The sequence below is a fragment of the Barbus barbus genome, assembly GCF_936440315.1.
Source record: "Barbus barbus genome assembly, chromosome: 48".
Lineage (NCBI taxonomy): Eukaryota > Metazoa > Chordata > Actinopteri > Cypriniformes > Cyprinidae > Barbus > Barbus barbus.
In genome coordinates this window covers 21,257,328-21,275,750 of record NC_136726.1, presented here as the reverse complement: position 1 = coordinate 21,275,750, position 18,423 = coordinate 21,257,328, and the positions used below count along the sequence as shown (strand labels likewise).

General features: G+C 36.7%; 3 protein-coding genes across 3 annotated transcripts; 1 reads left to right on the top strand and 2 right to left on the bottom strand.

Annotated features, from left to right (window-relative positions):
* Window positions 1-743: 743 nt before the first annotated feature.
* plex9.2 (PML-like exon 9.2) lies at window positions 744-2,752 on the bottom strand. Its single transcript, XM_079412465.1, has 2 exons — window positions 2,649-2,752; window positions 744-1,582 (listed from the first exon to the last, which is right to left on the bottom strand). Exons 1-2 carry the CDS (start codon window positions 2,710-2,712, stop codon window positions 927-929), a joined length of 720 nt encoding a protein of 239 aa, XP_079268591.1. The 5' UTR covers window positions 2,713-2,752; the 3' UTR covers window positions 744-926.
* A 169-nt stretch (window positions 2,753-2,921) lies between these two features.
* Window positions 2,922-5,988, top strand: fth1b (ferritin, heavy polypeptide 1b). Its single transcript, XM_079411993.1, has 5 exons — window positions 2,922-3,394; window positions 3,985-4,090; window positions 4,271-4,417; window positions 4,499-4,624; window positions 5,611-5,988. The coding sequence occupies exons 2-5, from the start codon at window positions 3,989-3,991 to the stop codon at window positions 5,767-5,769; spliced, it is 534 nt and encodes a 177-aa protein (XP_079268119.1). The 5' UTR covers window positions 2,922-3,394; window positions 3,985-3,988; the 3' UTR covers window positions 5,770-5,988.
* A 1,063-nt stretch (window positions 5,989-7,051) lies between these two features.
* Window positions 7,052-17,698, bottom strand: best1 (bestrophin 1). The gene is made up of 8 exons (XM_079411992.1): window positions 17,147-17,698; window positions 16,111-16,205; window positions 15,805-16,038; window positions 13,920-14,074; window positions 11,175-11,327; window positions 10,821-10,901; window positions 10,176-10,327; window positions 7,052-9,068 (listed from the first exon to the last, which is right to left on the bottom strand). Exons 1-8 carry the CDS (start codon window positions 17,296-17,298, stop codon window positions 8,150-8,152), a joined length of 1,941 nt encoding a protein of 646 aa, XP_079268118.1. The 5' UTR covers window positions 17,299-17,698; the 3' UTR covers window positions 7,052-8,149.
* Between the last annotated feature and the right edge of the window lie 725 nt (window positions 17,699-18,423).

The following is an 18,423-nucleotide window of genomic DNA, read 5'->3' as shown; positions in this document are numbered from 1 at the left end:
AAATTTCATAAAACAATGCATTTTGAAGTACATGTCATGACCGTGTTATATTTCAAAACTCTGTACATACAGTATAGACTTACAAGACATAATGAAGCTTAATTTAAAAATTCAGTCAAAAGATATTTTTATTTATAATGATGTAAATATTGATTTAATTATTATTCACCATTGGTATTTAATTATTGTTAACTTCTGTATGTTGCATGTAATTTTGTTTTATACTTGTACCCTGTACTCACACAAATACATAAATTACATTAATTTTACAAGAAAAATGCACCATTTTACTAAGCAAATTCATTAGGTTGAGCAGATCTAATCCTGATATGTAAATGAAGGTTAATAGTTGATCCCTATGGGCCTCCTCCCAAAATCAGATTGATTATTGACTATTAAAAAATATAATTAAAATAAGAATAAATAAATGTATTATTCATTTTTTTTTTATATTCACATATAATAGAAATAAAACAATTTAAATTATATAAAAATATAATTTTTATATATATATTTTTATATTATATATATATTTATAAAAGCTGAGCACCAATCAGTATATTATAATGATTTCTGAAGGATTGTTTACGTAAAAAATTATAAATTATATAAACATTTTATAATACTAAGATTTGAGAAACTATTAAAAAAAAATTAATGATAATAAATAAAAATGTGCATTTAATACATAAAATATATAAATACAATTTATTAAATCAAATATAAAAAAATAATAAAATATACAAGTATTTAAATACATTTATTTATTAAAAAACAAACACATCATTCGTTGATAACCATAACCATACAAAATATTACCAATGAACAATATTGCGTTTTTTGCAATAAAAGCATCTTAACTTTATAAATACTGATTTAAATAAAAGTGCTTCTGATCTGTGATCAGCTGGACATTTAATCATGAATCAGACGTCCAAATGTTCCTCTGCTCTTTCTTCTCTTGTCATATCCAGCGCTTTACTGAAACGCTCACATAAACCGCTCTGTCCAGATGCTCTAACTGGAGCTTGACTGACAGCTGCAGTAGCCAATGAATCGAGAGTGAAAATGTGCTGATGAATCTGATTGGCTGTGGGCTTGAGGACCCAGTAGAGTTTCTGCAGGGCTTGTACGTCCTCTAGAGCATTATGGGCCGCATATGAAACTCCCAGGAGGGTCTTAACCAAGTTCTCCTGCTTGAAGCTCTGGAGGCCACTGTCTTTGAGAAGCTGGCGGGCCAAAGGAAGGGTGTCCACGAATCCAGAAACCTCTTTCTGGAAGTCTGACCTCAGGCTGAACTCATCCAGTGCTCTGGCCAAAACGTGACAGTCAAACCTACGGATGTTGTGACCCACCAGGACCGGTCGACCCAACATCCGGAGGAAGGTTATGAAGGAGACCAGGGCTTCTCGGAGAGAGCTGGTGAGCACCGGCCTGTGATGGAGAAACAACCGCTGGCGTCTCACACTGAAACCCGTAATCCTGGACGCCCCGGGCTGCATCGGCCGACGGGGAACCATGAAGAGGTTAAGACTGTGACCTCCACTCACTGCGGCCAGCTGGACGATATCACAGGAGGGATCTGGAGATTAAGCAGTGTTGGGAGGGTTACTTTGGAAATGTTACAGATTACAAATTACCCCATTTAAAATGTAATAAGTAGTGTAATTATTTCAATTAGGCCTACTACTTAAAGTAGTGTAACTGTGTACTTTTTGATTACTTTTCTAAATTCAAATGTCTTTTTTTCTATATTTTTCTTGACTGTCAATCACTTTCAAACCAGGCAGGCAGGGTTAACCCAGTGATTTCTGTCATCACTTGAATTAAGATTAAGCACAGCCACCACAAAATCAGACTTTAGCACCTCTTTTTACTTTGTGATGGTTCTGAGGTTAAATACAGATTTAAAATCATAAGAAATAGTTGATGCTATGATATTGTTTTTTTAAATCAAATATTTGCATAGCTATGACAGGAGACATTGGCATATAACAATGGCTTGGAAAAAACAGTTAATCTTAAAAAATAAAGCACATATAGAAACCCAAATAGAAAATAAAACAGTAATGAAATTAACGTGTGTCTAAACACTGGTGTCTTATATTTTAGAGCAGTCAATGCAATTTGGTAAAGAAATCAATCAAGTGTGTGTGTGTGTGTGCAAATATTCAGATGCATTTTCATAAGTAACTCTAATTTAATTACACATTTTTTCTCATTAACTTAACATATTAGTTACATTTATTTTGTTTCTAATACATGCAATTAGTTACTCCCCAACACTAAGTAACATTTATTAAAAAATAAATAATAATAATAACCGCATAAAATAACTATTTCAATATATTTTAAATCATAATTTAATCCTATGATGCAAAGCTGAATTGTTGACAGCAAAACCCGTTTTAACGTTAATAATAATAAGACCATTATTAAAACTGATTATTAATTCAGAAAGGTCATTTAGATAGAATTATAAATAAATAAACGGATTTGAGAACTTGATGGCCACAGATGCTGTAACACGAGCATAGATAGGATCATACTTTTTGTAAAACACAAAGTTGAAGGCTTGATTCATACAACTATAATAATTCTGCACATTTCTCGTGGTTGATAATGATTTTGTTTATAAAATCACATACCTAAACCAGTTGTCTCTAAATCAAAAAACACAGTAGAGGATGGATGTAGAGAGAAAGAATCCATTTTTCATTTTAATCTTCACAGAAGTCGCGTTTCTTCTACTATGGTGAAGGTTTGCTCATGAATATTAATTACGTTCCGTGACGTATTCCAAGCTGATTGGCTGAAGGTCAAGCGTCAGGAGGCGGGCGCTAATCGACAGGCGAATGAACGAACGATTATGATGCGGATCATTTTTAATGATTGGACGCTCCTCCTCGAGATTAATTAATATTCATGTTGTAAGATTTCTACATTAAACAGCGACATCAGGTGGACCGGAATAACTCATAAACCTCTTTTGTTGTAAAAAAAAATTAATTCGAACGTAATATTGTATGTATTATAATTTTGAAAGTATTTGTAAAATCGCACGTGTGCATTTTTATAAAGTAATTGTCATCTTTTTTTTTTTTTAAGCACTTTTATTTTGAAAAGTGGCCTCCGGGATTTATTTATGGGCCAGAATAACGCGCGCGTGTGTGTGTGTTTATGTAAACAACAAGCCTGTAATTGACGTCTGATCATCGACACGCTGCACTGAGACTCATTGCATTAGTGTTTGGGACAGAGAGCTGCTCCTGTCTCTCGGTTTGGGTCTCTGTCTGATTTGTTTTAAGCAATACCGACATATTGTGAAATCACGCGTGGGTTGCCCTACACCTCTTGAGCTTTTGGGTCAGGATTAATTCATATTTGTCTCAAGGTAAGTAATATACCAATCCATATTCCATAAACAGGGCTGCTGGGTTCACAGATTTACATATTATTGCACCTTCTTATATAATAAATGTGTTTTTTTTAGCTTTGTATCATTAATATACTATTAGTTTTTATAAAAAACTCGATTTTTGTGTGTATGTATTTCCCTTTTCATAAATATTTTTGTTTGTTTTAGTAATTTTTATTTCTGATTTAGTTATTTTAGTACTTCAAATTAAAATGAAAAATGTATAAATGTTACTTTGGCAACTAAATGATATAAAATACGTTTAAATTCTATAATATACTATGTAAAAAAAATAATTTTAAAATTAGTGATTAAAAGGGTTTTCATTGTTTGAAATGTATGTGAAATAAAATAATTTTATTTCAGTTAATATTTATTTTAGTTCAAGTAATGAAACGGTTTACTGGTTTTAGCCAAAAAAAAAAAAAAATCCATGCCCTTCCATGTGTTTAATATACATACATTTGCAAATATATTAAACATATCTATCTATATATGTGTTTATTTATTACAAAACCAATATTATTACATATATACTGCTACAATTGTGAGGTGTTGTGTTTCAGAATCATGACTTCTCAGGTGAGGCAGAACTTCCATCAGGAGTGTGAGGCAGCCATTAACAGACAGATATACCTGGAGCTCTACGCCTCTTATGTCTACCTGTCCATGGTGAGAGCAGGCATTTATTATATGACTGATCACTAGAGCTCATTACATTTACATTTAGTCATTTAGCAGATGCTTTTATCCAAAGAGACTTACAAATGAGGACAACTGAAGCAATCAAAATAGAATGAACTGTCTTCAGTGGTTTTATAAGGGTTCATGGTTGACTGTTCCTCTCTCCAGGGGTATTATTTTGACAGGGATGACAAGTCTTTGCCCAACTTTGCCAAGTTTTTCCACGAGCAGTCTAAGGAGGAGCGAGAACATGCGGAGAAGCTGATGAGTCTGCAGAACCAAAGAGGCGGACGGATCTACCTGCAGGACATCAAGGTATGGGACAGCGCTGGCACACTAATGTCAAATGAATGGAGTAAATGAGTGTATGTCGTGTGTGTGTGTGTGTGCACGCAGAAGCCGGATCGGGATGAGTGGGGCAGCGGTCTGGAAGCGCTGGAATGTGCTCTGGCTCTGGAAAAGAGCGTAAATCTGTCCTTACTGGAGCTTCACAAGGTGGCAACTCAACACAATGATCCACATGTAAGTACATTCAAAATAATATTATACATCAATTATTTTCTGTAACTAAAACGAAAACCCCTTTTATTTGTTATTTATAGATAAACATTAACTAAATTAAAATATGTAAAAAAAAAAAAAAATTATTTCAAATAAGGAAAATATTTCTTAATGGTTTTAGTTTTAGATAAAGACATCTCTGTTAATCACTAATTTCATGATTTTACATGTAAAATATGTAAAAAATAAATAGTTTAAAAACTCAAATTTATTTGATTTCATTAAGTTGCAAGCTTAAGGCAACATTTCAAATTTTCGTTGAAGTACTAAAATAACTAAAAATGAATAAAAACTATATAGATATTTAAAAATGGCAAAAACACAAAATTACTAAAACTTAATCTAAAATAAATATGAAAAATTGTATAAAAATATTGACTTATTCAAAATATGTTAAAAAAAATAATTAAAAACTGATACAATGATTAAAAAAAATAAATAAATAACACTTAGATATTCAGAAAAAAGTCAGATTTCAACATTTCTCTTTGTGAAATTTTTAAAAATCATTTTAAAGTAATAAAAAAATTAATTAGTCAAAGTTTGAAAAACCCTGATGATATTACTATATATATAATAACATTGTTATACCTTGGAGGTAAGAGGTGCGACTAGAACAGGCTTTGTCTGTCAGTTTTTCTTATGGGAGTTACCCAGAATGCTACAGTGGGCTGGAAATAGACACATAATTAATCCGTTCAGTTTGGAGGGTTTGAGCTCAGAGCACTAGTTTAGGATCAGATCTGTCAATGTGATCTCATTCATAAGATCATGAAAGGCCAAACTGACCCTAGATTACAGTTCTAGTTTTGATGTAGAAGCCATGAATTCAAATGTAATTACTGAAACTGATTGTTAGTGGTAAAGCAACCAAAAATGTCACAAAAAGGTCATTTCAGCCAAAAAGGGAAAAGCTGTCTCAGTATTTCTGAATCTTTCTGTCACAGGTTTGTGATTTCCTGGAGACGCATTACCTGGACGAGCAGGTGAAGTCCATTAAAGAGCTGGCGGACTGGGTGGGCATCCTGCGGCGGATGGGCGCCCCTCAGAACGGCATGGCCGAATATCTGTTTGACAAGCACACTCTGGGAAAGGAAAGCTCTTAGACGATCTCTCTCTGTGTTTATGATGCAGTCAGTCCGCCAAGCATGCCATGCCATATGAGTGTCATTATGAGACAGACGTGTTGCAAACTCTGCTGTAGTTTACTAGAAATCTTGCCTGGACCCTTTATAAGCCATACAGTAGATGTAGAATATTGCATATAATGTGGACTATATGAAATCATTCAAATGAGTTGATCTCAATAAAAAATATTACTAGCGAAGTTGTTTGTCTTTATGTTCCTATGAATGGAATTGAGTTTCTATATATATATATATATATATATATATAGAAGATATTTACTGGCAGGATGTAACTAGAAAAAGAACAGGAGACATTTGAGAACAGACATGCATAATTAATGATAAAGGAAGTTTAAGAATAGATGCATAATTCATGAATCTTTTCCTGTCTAAGTGAAAGTGAGTCAGCAAAAAATAAAATCGTATTAGTCAAATTAAAATGGAAAATATAAAATGTAATAACTAATTCAAAATATTAATAAAAGACCTAGAAAATTCATGGAAATTCCTATATATAAATGATTTAAGAATAGATTTATGCATAATGTATTTAAGCTTTTAAATGAAAGTGAGCCAGACTAAAATCTAGACCAAAACATAAACTAAAATGGAAAATATGAAGAAAAAAAAACTGTAATAGCATATTAATAATATACTAAAATAACACTTAATAACACAAGTCTAGAAGATCACAAGAATTCCTGTAGTTTATATAAAGGATTTAAGAATAGATTAATAAAATAATCTAGATGTGAATGCACTGCAAAACTAAATTCTATATGCTAGTTTTCCATTGGGTGCGTATTCATAATATCTACTCTTAATAAATACAAATAAAGAAGAAGTGCATGTTTATATACCTTCTGAGTGGCAAAAATAATAATATTAAACATTTGCATGCTGACTATAAATATTCTGCAGTAAAATCACGCCAAAACAAAATTTTGCCCTCTTTTCATCTCAATTTGAAAACAAATAATCTGTTAAAAGTGCACAGGTTGGTACAAAACCATTTAATTCTGTTACAGTCCCATGATGCATTGTGTTTAGGAGGTTTGTTCTGCACCAGTGGCTGTTTGGAAAGGGTATATGTGTGGATCTGGACCTTTTCTTTGATACAGTTTGGTTTTATAATCTAAAAAAATACATATTTTTAGATATTCTGCAACAGTGTTTATGCAAATGGGAACTCTTAATGAGAGTGGCAGTGGAGATCACATGACCCATATCATGTGAGTTACATAGACAAGACGGAGAAGTTCAAATAATTTGACTGATTTATATGACCTGTCTCCACTCACATAATGTACAGCAACATAATGAAAAAGACTGGAAACCATGTCAAATTCTGTGTTTGATTGATGGAATTTATCAACTTATGCATGTTCCCCTTTTCACAGACTATGTTGACGTGTTTCCACAGTTATTAACATCATAAATCTAGCAAAGTTATAATAAAATGTTAACATTTTGTAAAAAGCACTATACTTTGTGTTTTATTACCTTGCCATTAACTTAAAACTAGTTTCTGCATGAGCGTTTCTAATACAACAGTGATGGCAATTTAACATCTTTCTCACTTCTCAACGTAATCAATCTCTCAATATTTTTTTTTTCCTCTTTTAGAAAGTCTACCATGGATTTTTGTTTTCTTTTTCTGTTGGAGCCAATGGGAATTTCTGTTCACCACTCCAGAAGTTTACCCAGCTATGATGACTTCCGCTTCTGAGAACCCTAGAAAGGGTTTTGATACTGAGATTTCTTAAAATGTCTTAAATGTAGGCAAAAGCATGCTAGACCAGCTCTAAACCAGTCTGGAAGAGAATCCATGCTGGTCTAAGCTGGTGTTTTCCACCTAACTCAGAGCTGTTCCTCCGTTTTCACCACAGCGCCCAACAGATCCCCTTCAGCCAATGAGATGCCAGAGTCGTTGGCAGAGTTGTGCTGATTGGCTGCCTGCTGAGTCGCCGTGAGGCTTGGGCTGACGGGATTGGCTGTGCTTGCAGTGGTGCTTCTGCTGATTGTCCAGGTGTTGTTTGCCGCATCGTTGCACAGGTTAGTGTTGCTGTTTGACATCACGGCCACATTCACACTTCCTAAACTGGCGGTGTTGATCTGAGTTTGCGGTCAAAACAGAGGGGTGAAAGAAAGCACCCGCTCTGGTGTAAATGTTGATTGGGTTGTGTCCAGGTGCTATGGCAACCCTTGACTAAGGCATACTTTAGATAACAGTTTGGGTGAAGGGTCCAGAGAGGAGAAAGCAGGACCCGGATGTTCAGTATCTTCACTCACCCAAGGCAAAGATAAACATATATATACCAGTCTGGAAGAGAATCCATGCTGGTATTTTCCACCTAACTCAGAGCTGTTCCTTCATTTTCACCACAGCACCCAACAGATCCCCCTCAGCCAATGAGATACCAGAGTCGTTGGCAGAGTTGTGCTGATTGGCTGCCTGATGAGTCGCCGTGGGGCTTGGGCTGACGGGATTGGCTGTGCTTGTAGTGGTGCTTCTGCTGATTGGCCAGGGGTTGTTTGCCATGCCGTTGCATAGGTTGTTGTTGCTGTTTGAAGTCGCAGCTGCGTTCACACTCCCTGAACTGGCGGTGTTGATTTGAGCTTGCGACCAAGATGGAGGAGTGAAAGAAAACACCCTTTTGGGTGTAGACGGAGATGGGGATGTCTCCAGAGAGAGTCGCAGAGGCAGGGGGTGGCACAATGGCAACAACCCTTGACTCGGCCGTACTTTGGGTAACAGCTCGGGCACAGGATCCGGAAAGGAGAAAGCGGGACCCGAATGTTCGCTGTCTTCACCCACCCAAGGGAAGGCGGAGGAAGGAGGCGCGGGCGTGTCGGGCAGAGCCAGGACTTGCGAGCCCATCAACGGATGCGCCAGGGAGCTGGAGCTGTCGCCGTGTGCTCTTCGTTGTCTTGGGCGAGGAATGGATGGAGGGACGCAGTGGATGGGCGTCTGAGGGCAACTGTAGAAACCGGGTCTTTCGTATAGGGGCATGGATGAGAATGCATCCTCCATGTCAGCGTTCCGGACGTGGATGGGCATCGGAGAGCTCTCGGGATGGAGGTAAAGGGGGAAGCGAGAGAAGGGGGCACGGGGACGTCGCCGCAGGAGGGAGACTCGGGATGTGGGGGTCAAGCGGGGGAAATTGGGTGACTGGACGCCCAGAATGCGACTCAAGCTGCCCAGAAATGGAGTGGAATGATTAGCCTCCTCGTGTTCTTTAATCTGCTCCAGGAATTCCATTTCCTCTTTGGGAACGCTGAGAGACAGAGAGAGAATGGTGACCTTGTTTATATCCCACAACTGACCTTGAAGATTTGATTCCAATATATACTCTGAAGGTTTTTACAGAGAGGTTTGTTCATGTATCATCCATCTGATTTATATAGCATACAATTTATGTATAAAATTTCTAATATAAAATTCCTCAAAACATGACGCATACGTGTGCGTTTCTTCCTCTGCACGTAAACAACGCATGCACATGTGTGTTCTACGTCAGCAGCTTTACGTTCAGAGGAACGCACACACATGTGTCGTGGTACACTCCATAATGGCAGAAGATGGTAACTCGGGGGAGAAGAATTGTTGAATAAAGTTGTTATTTTTGCTTTCTTTGCGCACACAAAATATTCTCGTAGCTTAATAAAATTACAGTTGAATCACTGATGTCACAATGTTCTTACTACGTTTCTGGGTCTGGGAACATTTCTGTTGCGTTGCTGTCTATGGAGGGTCAGAGAACTCAATTTCATCAAAAATATCTTAATTTGTGTTCCATAGATGAACGAAGGTCTGAGGGGTTTGGAACAACATTAAGGTGAGTAATTAATGACAGAATTTTCATTTTTGGTTGAACTATCCCTTTAACTAGATGATGCCTCATTTGCATATTTAAACATAGCATTTTAGTAAAGTGTAATACAAAAAAAAAATTCTTAATGTACTGGTCAATCAGTGAGTTTTTTAAACTAATCACATGTCCTGCCTTAAATAAGAAAAAATAAATAAATTACTTGACAAGAAAAACACTTAAATTACAATTACTGTTATCAGTATCTGGTATTGTTTAAAAAAAAAACTTCAGATCATCATTATTTAACATTCAATTATTTCACCTTATCTACTTATTTTCAGCTGAATATCCTGTTTCACTTAGAAATGTCACATAACAGAAGTAACAAAAAAGAGTTGTTTTTATGCCACTTTTAGTGGCTATAGAATCAAGAGAATCAACAAAGGAATTTTTTATAAAAATCTGAAGCATGTTTAGACTGAATTTTGTATGTGCACTCAAAATGTTCATATGTGTGCTGTAATTGTATATCGGTGGGTTTAAGTGTGTGTGTGAGGATGTGTGTGTCACCTGATGTCCAAAGCAGATCCCATAAATGAGGGTTTGCGGTGTTCGGCACTGGCAGCTGTGTAAGGCGGCTGAGGTTCAGATTCATCCCAGTATTTATCTCTCTCAACCAGAGGAACCAGATCATACATCTCATCCACTGACAGCAGAGACACCTGGGGGGAAGACACATCTATTTATGTTTGTATAAGCATAGGTGCTTACAAAAAGGAGAAATATTCATGTTTAACATCTTAGCAATGCTGCCTCATTTGATACAAAACTAAAGATTTGATGCAGGTATAAAAAAAAGTGCATTAAAAATACTCCATTATTATATCATAATAATATATGTATTATTAGATATTTTCAGGTGCAAAATAAAGTAATATTGTGTGACAAATAGCCTTGCATGAGTATTTCTACAATAGCATCAGTAACTGAAAACTGCAATGCTGTAATTCAGCCAACAGATGTCGATATAAAGTCATTTTGGCCCATGATGCATATCAAATAAATTATTTAGCACACCTTATAATACACAGACACAAGCGGGGAGATTTTACCAGAGAGACTGTACAATCAGACACACAAATCCACAGAGCAAGACAAGACAAAATGACACAAAGGAGATCAAGAAACATGTCATTAGTGGGGCAGATGATGTACCTGTAAATTACGGTCCACCAGCCAGTTCGTCTCAAAGTCATCATCATCCTCCCCAAACGGATTAATGAGCTGCTCTGCCACCTGAAAACACACCAATGCAATAATTTTCTGACTTTTTGTTAAAGATGATGTAGCTACATTACGATGTAACCATTATTAAAGTGGTGTTTCACTAAATTTGTATGTATAACCAAGTTTTGTGCATGTCATGTCAGCTGCATTGAAATCCATATAATTAGGCAATGTTTATTTAGCACTAAACAGTCATTTTATTCAATAAAACCAGTTATTAGGGACGGTGAGTGTGGAGTGGAGCCCCAACTAATGCGATACTTCACTAATAAGATAACACACCTTGAGCCAGCCCACATAGAAGAAGAACTGCAGTAAGGTGAAGACGGGCAGGTAGAAGTCAAGGTTGTGACCCGGGTAACCCTGGGTGGGGTCAAGGAACTGCCGACCAATCAGACAAGCCAAAAAGAAACTGTACACAGCCACTGTTACAACCTATCAGAGAGCACAGCACATTTTTAAAAGCATGACAAAAAACTCTTATTATTAATAAAATAAGAAAAACTATTCATTTACATCAATCATTTCAACCATTCAGTGTGCACAAATGTTCACACCAATCAATCAGAGATCATCGCTGCACATTCCAACCAATCAGAGATCATCGCTACACATTCCAACCAATCAGAGGTCATCGCTACACATTCCAACCAATCAGAGATCATCGCTGCACGCTCCAACCAATCAGAGGTCATCGCTACACATTCCAACCAATCAGAGATCATCGCTACACATTCCAACCAATCAGAGGTCATCGCTGATCGCTCCACATTCCAACCAATCAGAGATCATCGCTGATCGCTACACATTCCAACCAATCAGAGGTCATCGCTCCACATTCCAACCAATCAGAGATCATCGCTGCACATTCCAACCAATCAGAGGTCATCGCTGCACATTCCAACCAATCAGAGATCACTATTAGTCATTCCAACCAATTAGAGATAATTTAAAGATTATTTCCCATTCCATCCAGAGATTAATCATACTACATGAACCAATATTGATTGGTCATACAAAGTTGGTCAGTTCAGCTCAATTTCATTTCAGATTTTGCTTGGATCTATACAGGAATGTTACGAGTGGTCCGAAGTCTGGCTAGTCCTGTCTCTGTCTCTATTATTAGTACTAGTAAATGAAGCTAGATGAGTTTGAACCATCAAACCTGTGTGTAAACAAGAGGTAGGCTGATCCAGTCATAGCCATACAGCCTCATACACTGAGAGCGCAGTGTGTTCAACTCCTACCAGGAGAAAACCCAGAGAAAAACCTATTGCTCACAGGGAGAATTATGGAGTTCTTAGTTTAATATCATACGAATAACTTTACTGCAGGCCCAGATGTTTCTACTGAAATCCCACGATTCCATTAATACCGAAAACTACATGATGTTCGAAACGCAAAAAAAAAAAGACGGTCAAAAACATTCACTCGCTCGTAAATTAGCGGTTTGAATCAAAATCAATTCAGTCAGTGAATTGTTCAAAAAGTTTAATCTGGATCAGAATGATCTGGATTTGGAAATCCCATGTTTTGCTATCCAGGATCAGATAACCCATTTTACTGTTGTGCCATTTTTTTTTAAAGCAAAATTGGATTGGATCACCCTGATCCAGATACACACTTTTTCAGATTTCCAAATCTGGATTATTAGTGCTCTATGGAGCCCCTAAAGGGACATGGGGATAGAAAATAAAATGAGATGGGGAAAAAAATTCAATGTTTGCATTGCATTTACACAAATAATTACATCTGACTGGTCCATCTTTGATGATTTTACCAATGTAGTTTACAATCAGTGATTTAAAAAAACTTTAAATTAAATATAATATTTTTGTTTGATATTGACAGCTGTTTAGGGATATATATATTTGGACCAGTTTTAAAGTTTTAATTACATTTTTGTTCCTGAAATCCACCCTTCTACTGGGATCAGAATAATCAAAAGTATCCCAATCTAACTAATATGTTTTGAACAAAACAAACTGAGGACCAGATCAAAACCAAGATTGGATTTTGTGATCAAATCCGAATTCAGAATCTTTTTTGAGCAACCCGTTTTCAAGATTTGATCCAATCTGATGGCCAAAATCCGATCAGATTACTTTTGAACAACTGGCCCCAGGGGTTAATTTTCTGTTATGTCCATATGAAATGGTTCAGTCAAAAACTCAATTCAGTCAGTGAATCGTTCAAAGCCGTTACTGACTCTCTCACAGAACCACAAGTTATTTTTCTGTTATGTCCATATGAAAATGAAACGGCAAAATGTTACATGAAACAGCCTTGAATTTGCTTGAAGTTAATCGGTTCAGTCAAAAGATTCAGACTCATTTGTACGTTAGCGTTTGGAATCAGACTCTACTCTAGCCGTTGGTTCACAACAATAATAAAACAAACCGTGCTAATATGGTGCTGGGTAGATTACTTACAAATTGTAGTCCATTACTGATTACAGATTACGTGACGAAAATTGTAGTTCATTAGATTACATGATGGAAATTGTAGTTAGTGCATACATCATAAATCTACTCATTTTAGGTAAAGTATTCTGACAGATTACCTTAACCTAACTTGTTTTAAACCTACCATTGCTTTTTTCCCCAAAATCAGAACCGCAGATCATAAAATTATTTACATGGCCATTCTATAGCTATTGTGAATATTGTCAAAGCTTTTGACAAGCAAAGATTTTTGGAAAAGAAACATTAAAAAAGAAAAGGAAGACTTAGGAAGAATCAATAAATTCTTAATAATTTACTGTCATTTTATGAATAATATGTAACCATGTAATCCAGATTACATGTAATCAGTTACTACCCAGCACTGCAAGTTTTCTTGAAAATATTACAAATGGTACTCTTTGATAAATATCATCATAAATAGCAAACATTAAAACAGTAAAATAAAATTGGATATTAACCATTTTTATTCTATACGAAATATTCTTGCAAAAAAGTGATATTTATGACACATACACAATCAGAATCACAGGAGTGATGAGTCTATATACACAGAGAGACATACGTTGAGGATGGCGGTCATCGCGACGTCATTATTGATGTGTCCTTCAGATCGAGCTCTCATGGCCAGACTCACAAACCACATGCAGGGAACCCAGAACTTATTATGAGGGGAGGGCAGCTCCTCTAACTGCCTCAGTTCCTCAGCCGTCATCAGACCTACAGTACAGGAGAGTTTTCAACCCATATGAATTCTTCCAAAATGAAGAATGACTTGAAATCATACAATGATCAGGGGCTGTCAAGCTCCAAAAATCATCCTCAAAATCATGGATCTTGATTTTGCGTGATCCATGAGCATGCACTATATTGCCAAAATATTGGGTCACCCCCTTCTCATGAACAGGTTTGACTACTTTAGTCATTTCCATGAGTACAAATCTTAATGTTTAAGCATATAATGATATTCTAGGGAGTTGTGTGCTTCTAATTTTATAGCAACAGTTTGGACAGGGCCCTTTTCTCTTCTAGCATGACAGTGCCTCAAAAAGACATGATTTATTGAGTCAGTGTGGAAGAACTTGACTGGTCTGCAGAAAGCCATCTGAACTCCTCTGGTGTGACTTTAGATGCAGACCTTGAGCCAAAAACCCATCACCAAACACCAATGACTTATACATATGGGTGCAGTCATTTTAGACACTTTCAAAACTGTTGCAACAGAGATGGAAATACAATTTTTAAATACATTAATCTTTATTGCCAAAATGGAAGTGGAAGTGCCTTTTTCTGTACTAAAGAAGGGGGTTTCCCAATAAATTTGTCCATATAGTGTATGTACAAGTCATTGGTGTTTGGTGTTGAGTTTTTAACTTAAGGTCTGCATTCAGCTGAGAATGTGTGGAACCAGTCAAGTTCTTCCACACTGACTCAATCAATCATTTCTTTTTGAACCATGCCTCATACACAGAGGCACTGTCATGTTAGAATAGAAAAGGGTCCTGTCCAAACTGTTGCTGAGCACACAGTTCCCTAGAATATCATTATATGCTTAAACATTAACCTTTGTACTCATGGAAATTACTGAAGTAGTCAAACCTGTTCATTAGAAGGGGGTGTCCCAATACTTTTAGCTATATCGTGAATAGGCTATAGGCTCATTTGCATGCACGATTAATCATTAAAAGATTGCGATCTCGATTCAAACAAACACGATCTTATTCTTAAATGACCATGATTCTGCTATGTCTATTAAACCTTTGAAATCACAATCACATCGGAATATTTATTTTAAACCTGCTTTCGTGCAGCTGCTGATCCATAAAGATTGTATATGTTACATTATGCCAGTAGGTGGCGACGAGTGAGTATTAAAATGTATTTGATGTCTGAATCATTCATTCAAGAGATAGGCCTACGTTCAAAAAGTATTCATTAATTTATTTCAAATGATTTTTTACATAATGAATTCATTTAAATTAATAAATATTTTTTAAAATAGACTCATTTATAACATTAAATTGAAAAAAAATTCAGAAACTCAAGTAAATTATCCTACATATTATTTTGTTTGGTTGTCTAATGTTCTGTTTTCACGCTCAAAGTATTCATACCACTTGTGTGTTCATGCAAAAATGACACAAAAGCACTTTTACAGTGTTTTAGTAATTTTTGCAGCTTCGCAGCCCCATTCACTTGTATTGTATAGAATAAAACAGTCCAGCACTGTATAAATAAAAGTGACTTGACTTGAGGTTGAGTAAATTATGACAGAATTTACATGTTTGTGTGTGAACTATTTCTCAACAGCCAAAGCTCTTAGGAATCTGTCCGTAATTCCTTCCTGTTTCCTCTTTGAGGTTAAATCCCAGATACTGAAGGGTACCGGCACAAAACATGGCTTTAATCGCTGTTCTAGGCCACATTACTTGGCCTGAATCACAGTTTACCTGCTTGAACCAGGTGGCTCATGGTTGGGAACCTCTTGTAGACGGCGGTGCTGACCGAGCGGTAGATCAGGATGCCCGACAGGTTAGCGTAACGCATTAGAGTCCTGCGGACGAGTCTGGCCCCTTCATCTGCGCCCCGGATGTGTCCGCTAACCAGTGCTGACAGGCGATCCGGCCACGGGATGCTCTCGAATTGACCCCACCAACGAGTCACCACAAGAGTCACGTAGAAACCTGCAGGAAGAGAGAGAAGTTAAAAATGTATTGTTTTAATCTCAAAAAAGCACTACTGTAAATCACGTTTACCCAGAACGAACGACACGGGAATCAGTTGTGCGTACTGATCGCAGTACACGGAGAGCTTCTCGAACATCCTGCGCTGCTCCTCAGTCAGAATACACCTGTCAATCAAAAAGGGCATATTTCAATAACTGGAGATTTATTCAATAAATCTGCACGGACAAAACACCCTTACCATGTTTTTTTTCTGATGTTACCACAGTAACATTATGAATTTAGACATGCACCATCCATTAAATTCTTTGCAGTGACTTGACAATATGGATTTTGGTAATCAGTTAGTACCATCAGGGGCGAAGAATATATTAGGGACGCTTGGGACATGTCGCTATCAACATCCAGTGACTACTAAATTGTCCCCAGCAATCATTTTGATCAAACATGATACCCAAAATCAAACATACACGCTGGAGTACCATAGTAAATAAAAGTACCATGTTTTTTGGACATGTACCATAGTAGGTAATGCCATTGTATATGAATATGGTAATCATTTATTATCCTGGTACATATTAAAGGACCATGGTATACTTTTTGGAGTACCATATAAATTTGACCCTTACAAAAAATATTAGGGCAGTACCATGGTATAATTATGGTATCACATGGTACACTTTGAAATATACCATATGCTAATCCAATATACTTCCAGAAATACTATGCTACTACTATGTTAAATGTTTAGAGTAAACCAATAAATTCTTTACCATGGTATTATCACGCTTTTTGGACATGGTACAATGGTAATACCATGTTTTTGGACATGTATCATGGCAGGTAATGCCACGGTATATAAATATGGTAATCATTTACTGTAGTATCCTGGCTGGTACATATTAAAATACCATAGTATTAATGTGTTTTTATTTACCATGGTAATCTTTGAAATAGCTTTTGGAGTACCATATACAGTTTAAACCTAAAAAAAGTACAATGGTACAGATCAAAACACCATGGTATATCTATCTAACACCATTACTTTACCATAGTACCATCACTATAAGCGTGTCTCAAGTAAAGAAAGTGAAGAATCAGTGTTTACCTGTATGTGATGCTGATGGTGCCATACATCACAGTGAAGATCAGCAGTTCTCGATATAACAATTTATAGATGCTTCCTTTCCATCGCAGAAGCAGGCGATAAAAGGTGCCCAGGCGTGCATCTGCCACCCGCCTTGAGTATGTCACCGTCATCTCTGCCCCCTCTGGACAGGCAGACCACTCACTGCCTGTCAATTACAGTCTCTACTGACCTTTCACTATGATTAGAGATGATAAGCATGAACATCTACACCAGGAAACACATGCATGCGCAGCACTGGCTGAATCAGATGTTAGTCAGCATGCATCAGCACCTAAACTAATTGCAACAAGCCAGTTATATTCAAATGCATGGGTCAAATGAAGCAAATGTGAGAAATATTGTAAGAGAAACAGAAAACATCAGAATGTAAGTCCATCATATCAAATGCAATTGCTTTCCATTCCTTGTCTGTAGACCTGAAACACTGTATCTGTAAGAAAGAAGCAACTCTACTCACAGCGTGTGATGTTTCGGGAGTTGACGTCTTTACCGTAACCGTTAAAAGACGGGAAAGATCGAGCAAGGACGCCCACACCTCCGGTCACTTGACCTGTTAATCTGTTTTCCACTAACAAAGGGGCATTGTGGAAAACTGGGGGGGTTTGTTAATCTGAGCAAATCTTTTAAAACTCACACCCACACATTCTCCATTAAAAGAGTCATGTATTAATTGCAGTTATGTAATGTAAATATTACATAGATACAACACAGGAAATAAATAATCAACATTTCTTAATCTGTCATGTGGAGTTTAGGCTCCAATAAACACTTTCTGATCACAGAGGCCCTCCGCAGGGTGTTTAGTGCTCTATGTAGGGCCCTCTAGTGGAGGGAATGCACCTCTGCGTGTGGCCCCGTTTCATTAACCCATGCCTGACCATTAAAGTGCTGGAACTCAGTTCAGGGTTGGAGCACCAGTGCAAGCCATCCAGTGTGAAGACATGCAACTGTTTAGATACTCAAAACATGCAAATAGCATCTGAGAGTGTATTTAACGAGAATAGGGTTTGTGGAGTCTGTGGAGAAAAAGCCGCATTAGGTCACTGGAGGTAAGCCTGATTTCTCTGTTCTGTCATTGTATTTGACATGGGAGACTTTTGATGCATCCTATTTTAAAAAAAGACACTTACATTCACCCTTTCTATATCAAAAGCAACTACAACATTTTATTGAACGTTTTATCATATTATTGTCATAACGTTTATTTCCAGTTTACAGCATATATAATTATTTTA

Coding starts and splice junctions, on each gene's coding strand:
- plex9.2 (XM_079412465.1), bottom strand. CDS start 2,712: ATGGATTCTTTCTCTCTACATCCATCCTCTACTGTGTTTTTTGATTTA. Junction 1,583..2,648: donor TTTAGAGACAACTGGTTTAG/GTATGTGATTTT, acceptor CTTAATCTCCAG/ATCCCTCCTGTGATATCGTC.
- fth1b (XM_079411993.1), top strand. CDS start 3,989: ATGACTTCTCAGGTGAGGCAGAACTTCCATCAGGAGTGTGAGGCAGCC. Junction 4,418..4,498: donor TCTACCTGCAGGACATCAAG/GTATGGGACAGC, acceptor GTGTGCACGCAG/AAGCCGGATCGGGATGAGTG. Junction 4,625..5,610: donor CTCAACACAATGATCCACAT/GTAAGTACATTC, acceptor TTTCTGTCACAG/GTTTGTGATTTCCTGGAGAC.
- best1 (XM_079411992.1), bottom strand. CDS start 17,298: ATGACGGTGACATACTCAAGGCGGGTGGCAGATGCACGCCTGGGCACC. Junction 11,328..13,919: donor CGATGACCGCCATCCTCAAC/GTATGTCTCTCT, acceptor GCTCTCTGATAG/GTTGTAACAGTGGCTGTGTA. Junction 10,902..11,174: donor TCTATGTGGGCTGGCTCAAG/GTGTGTTATCTT, acceptor GTGTGTTTTCAG/GTGGCAGAGCAGCTCATTAA.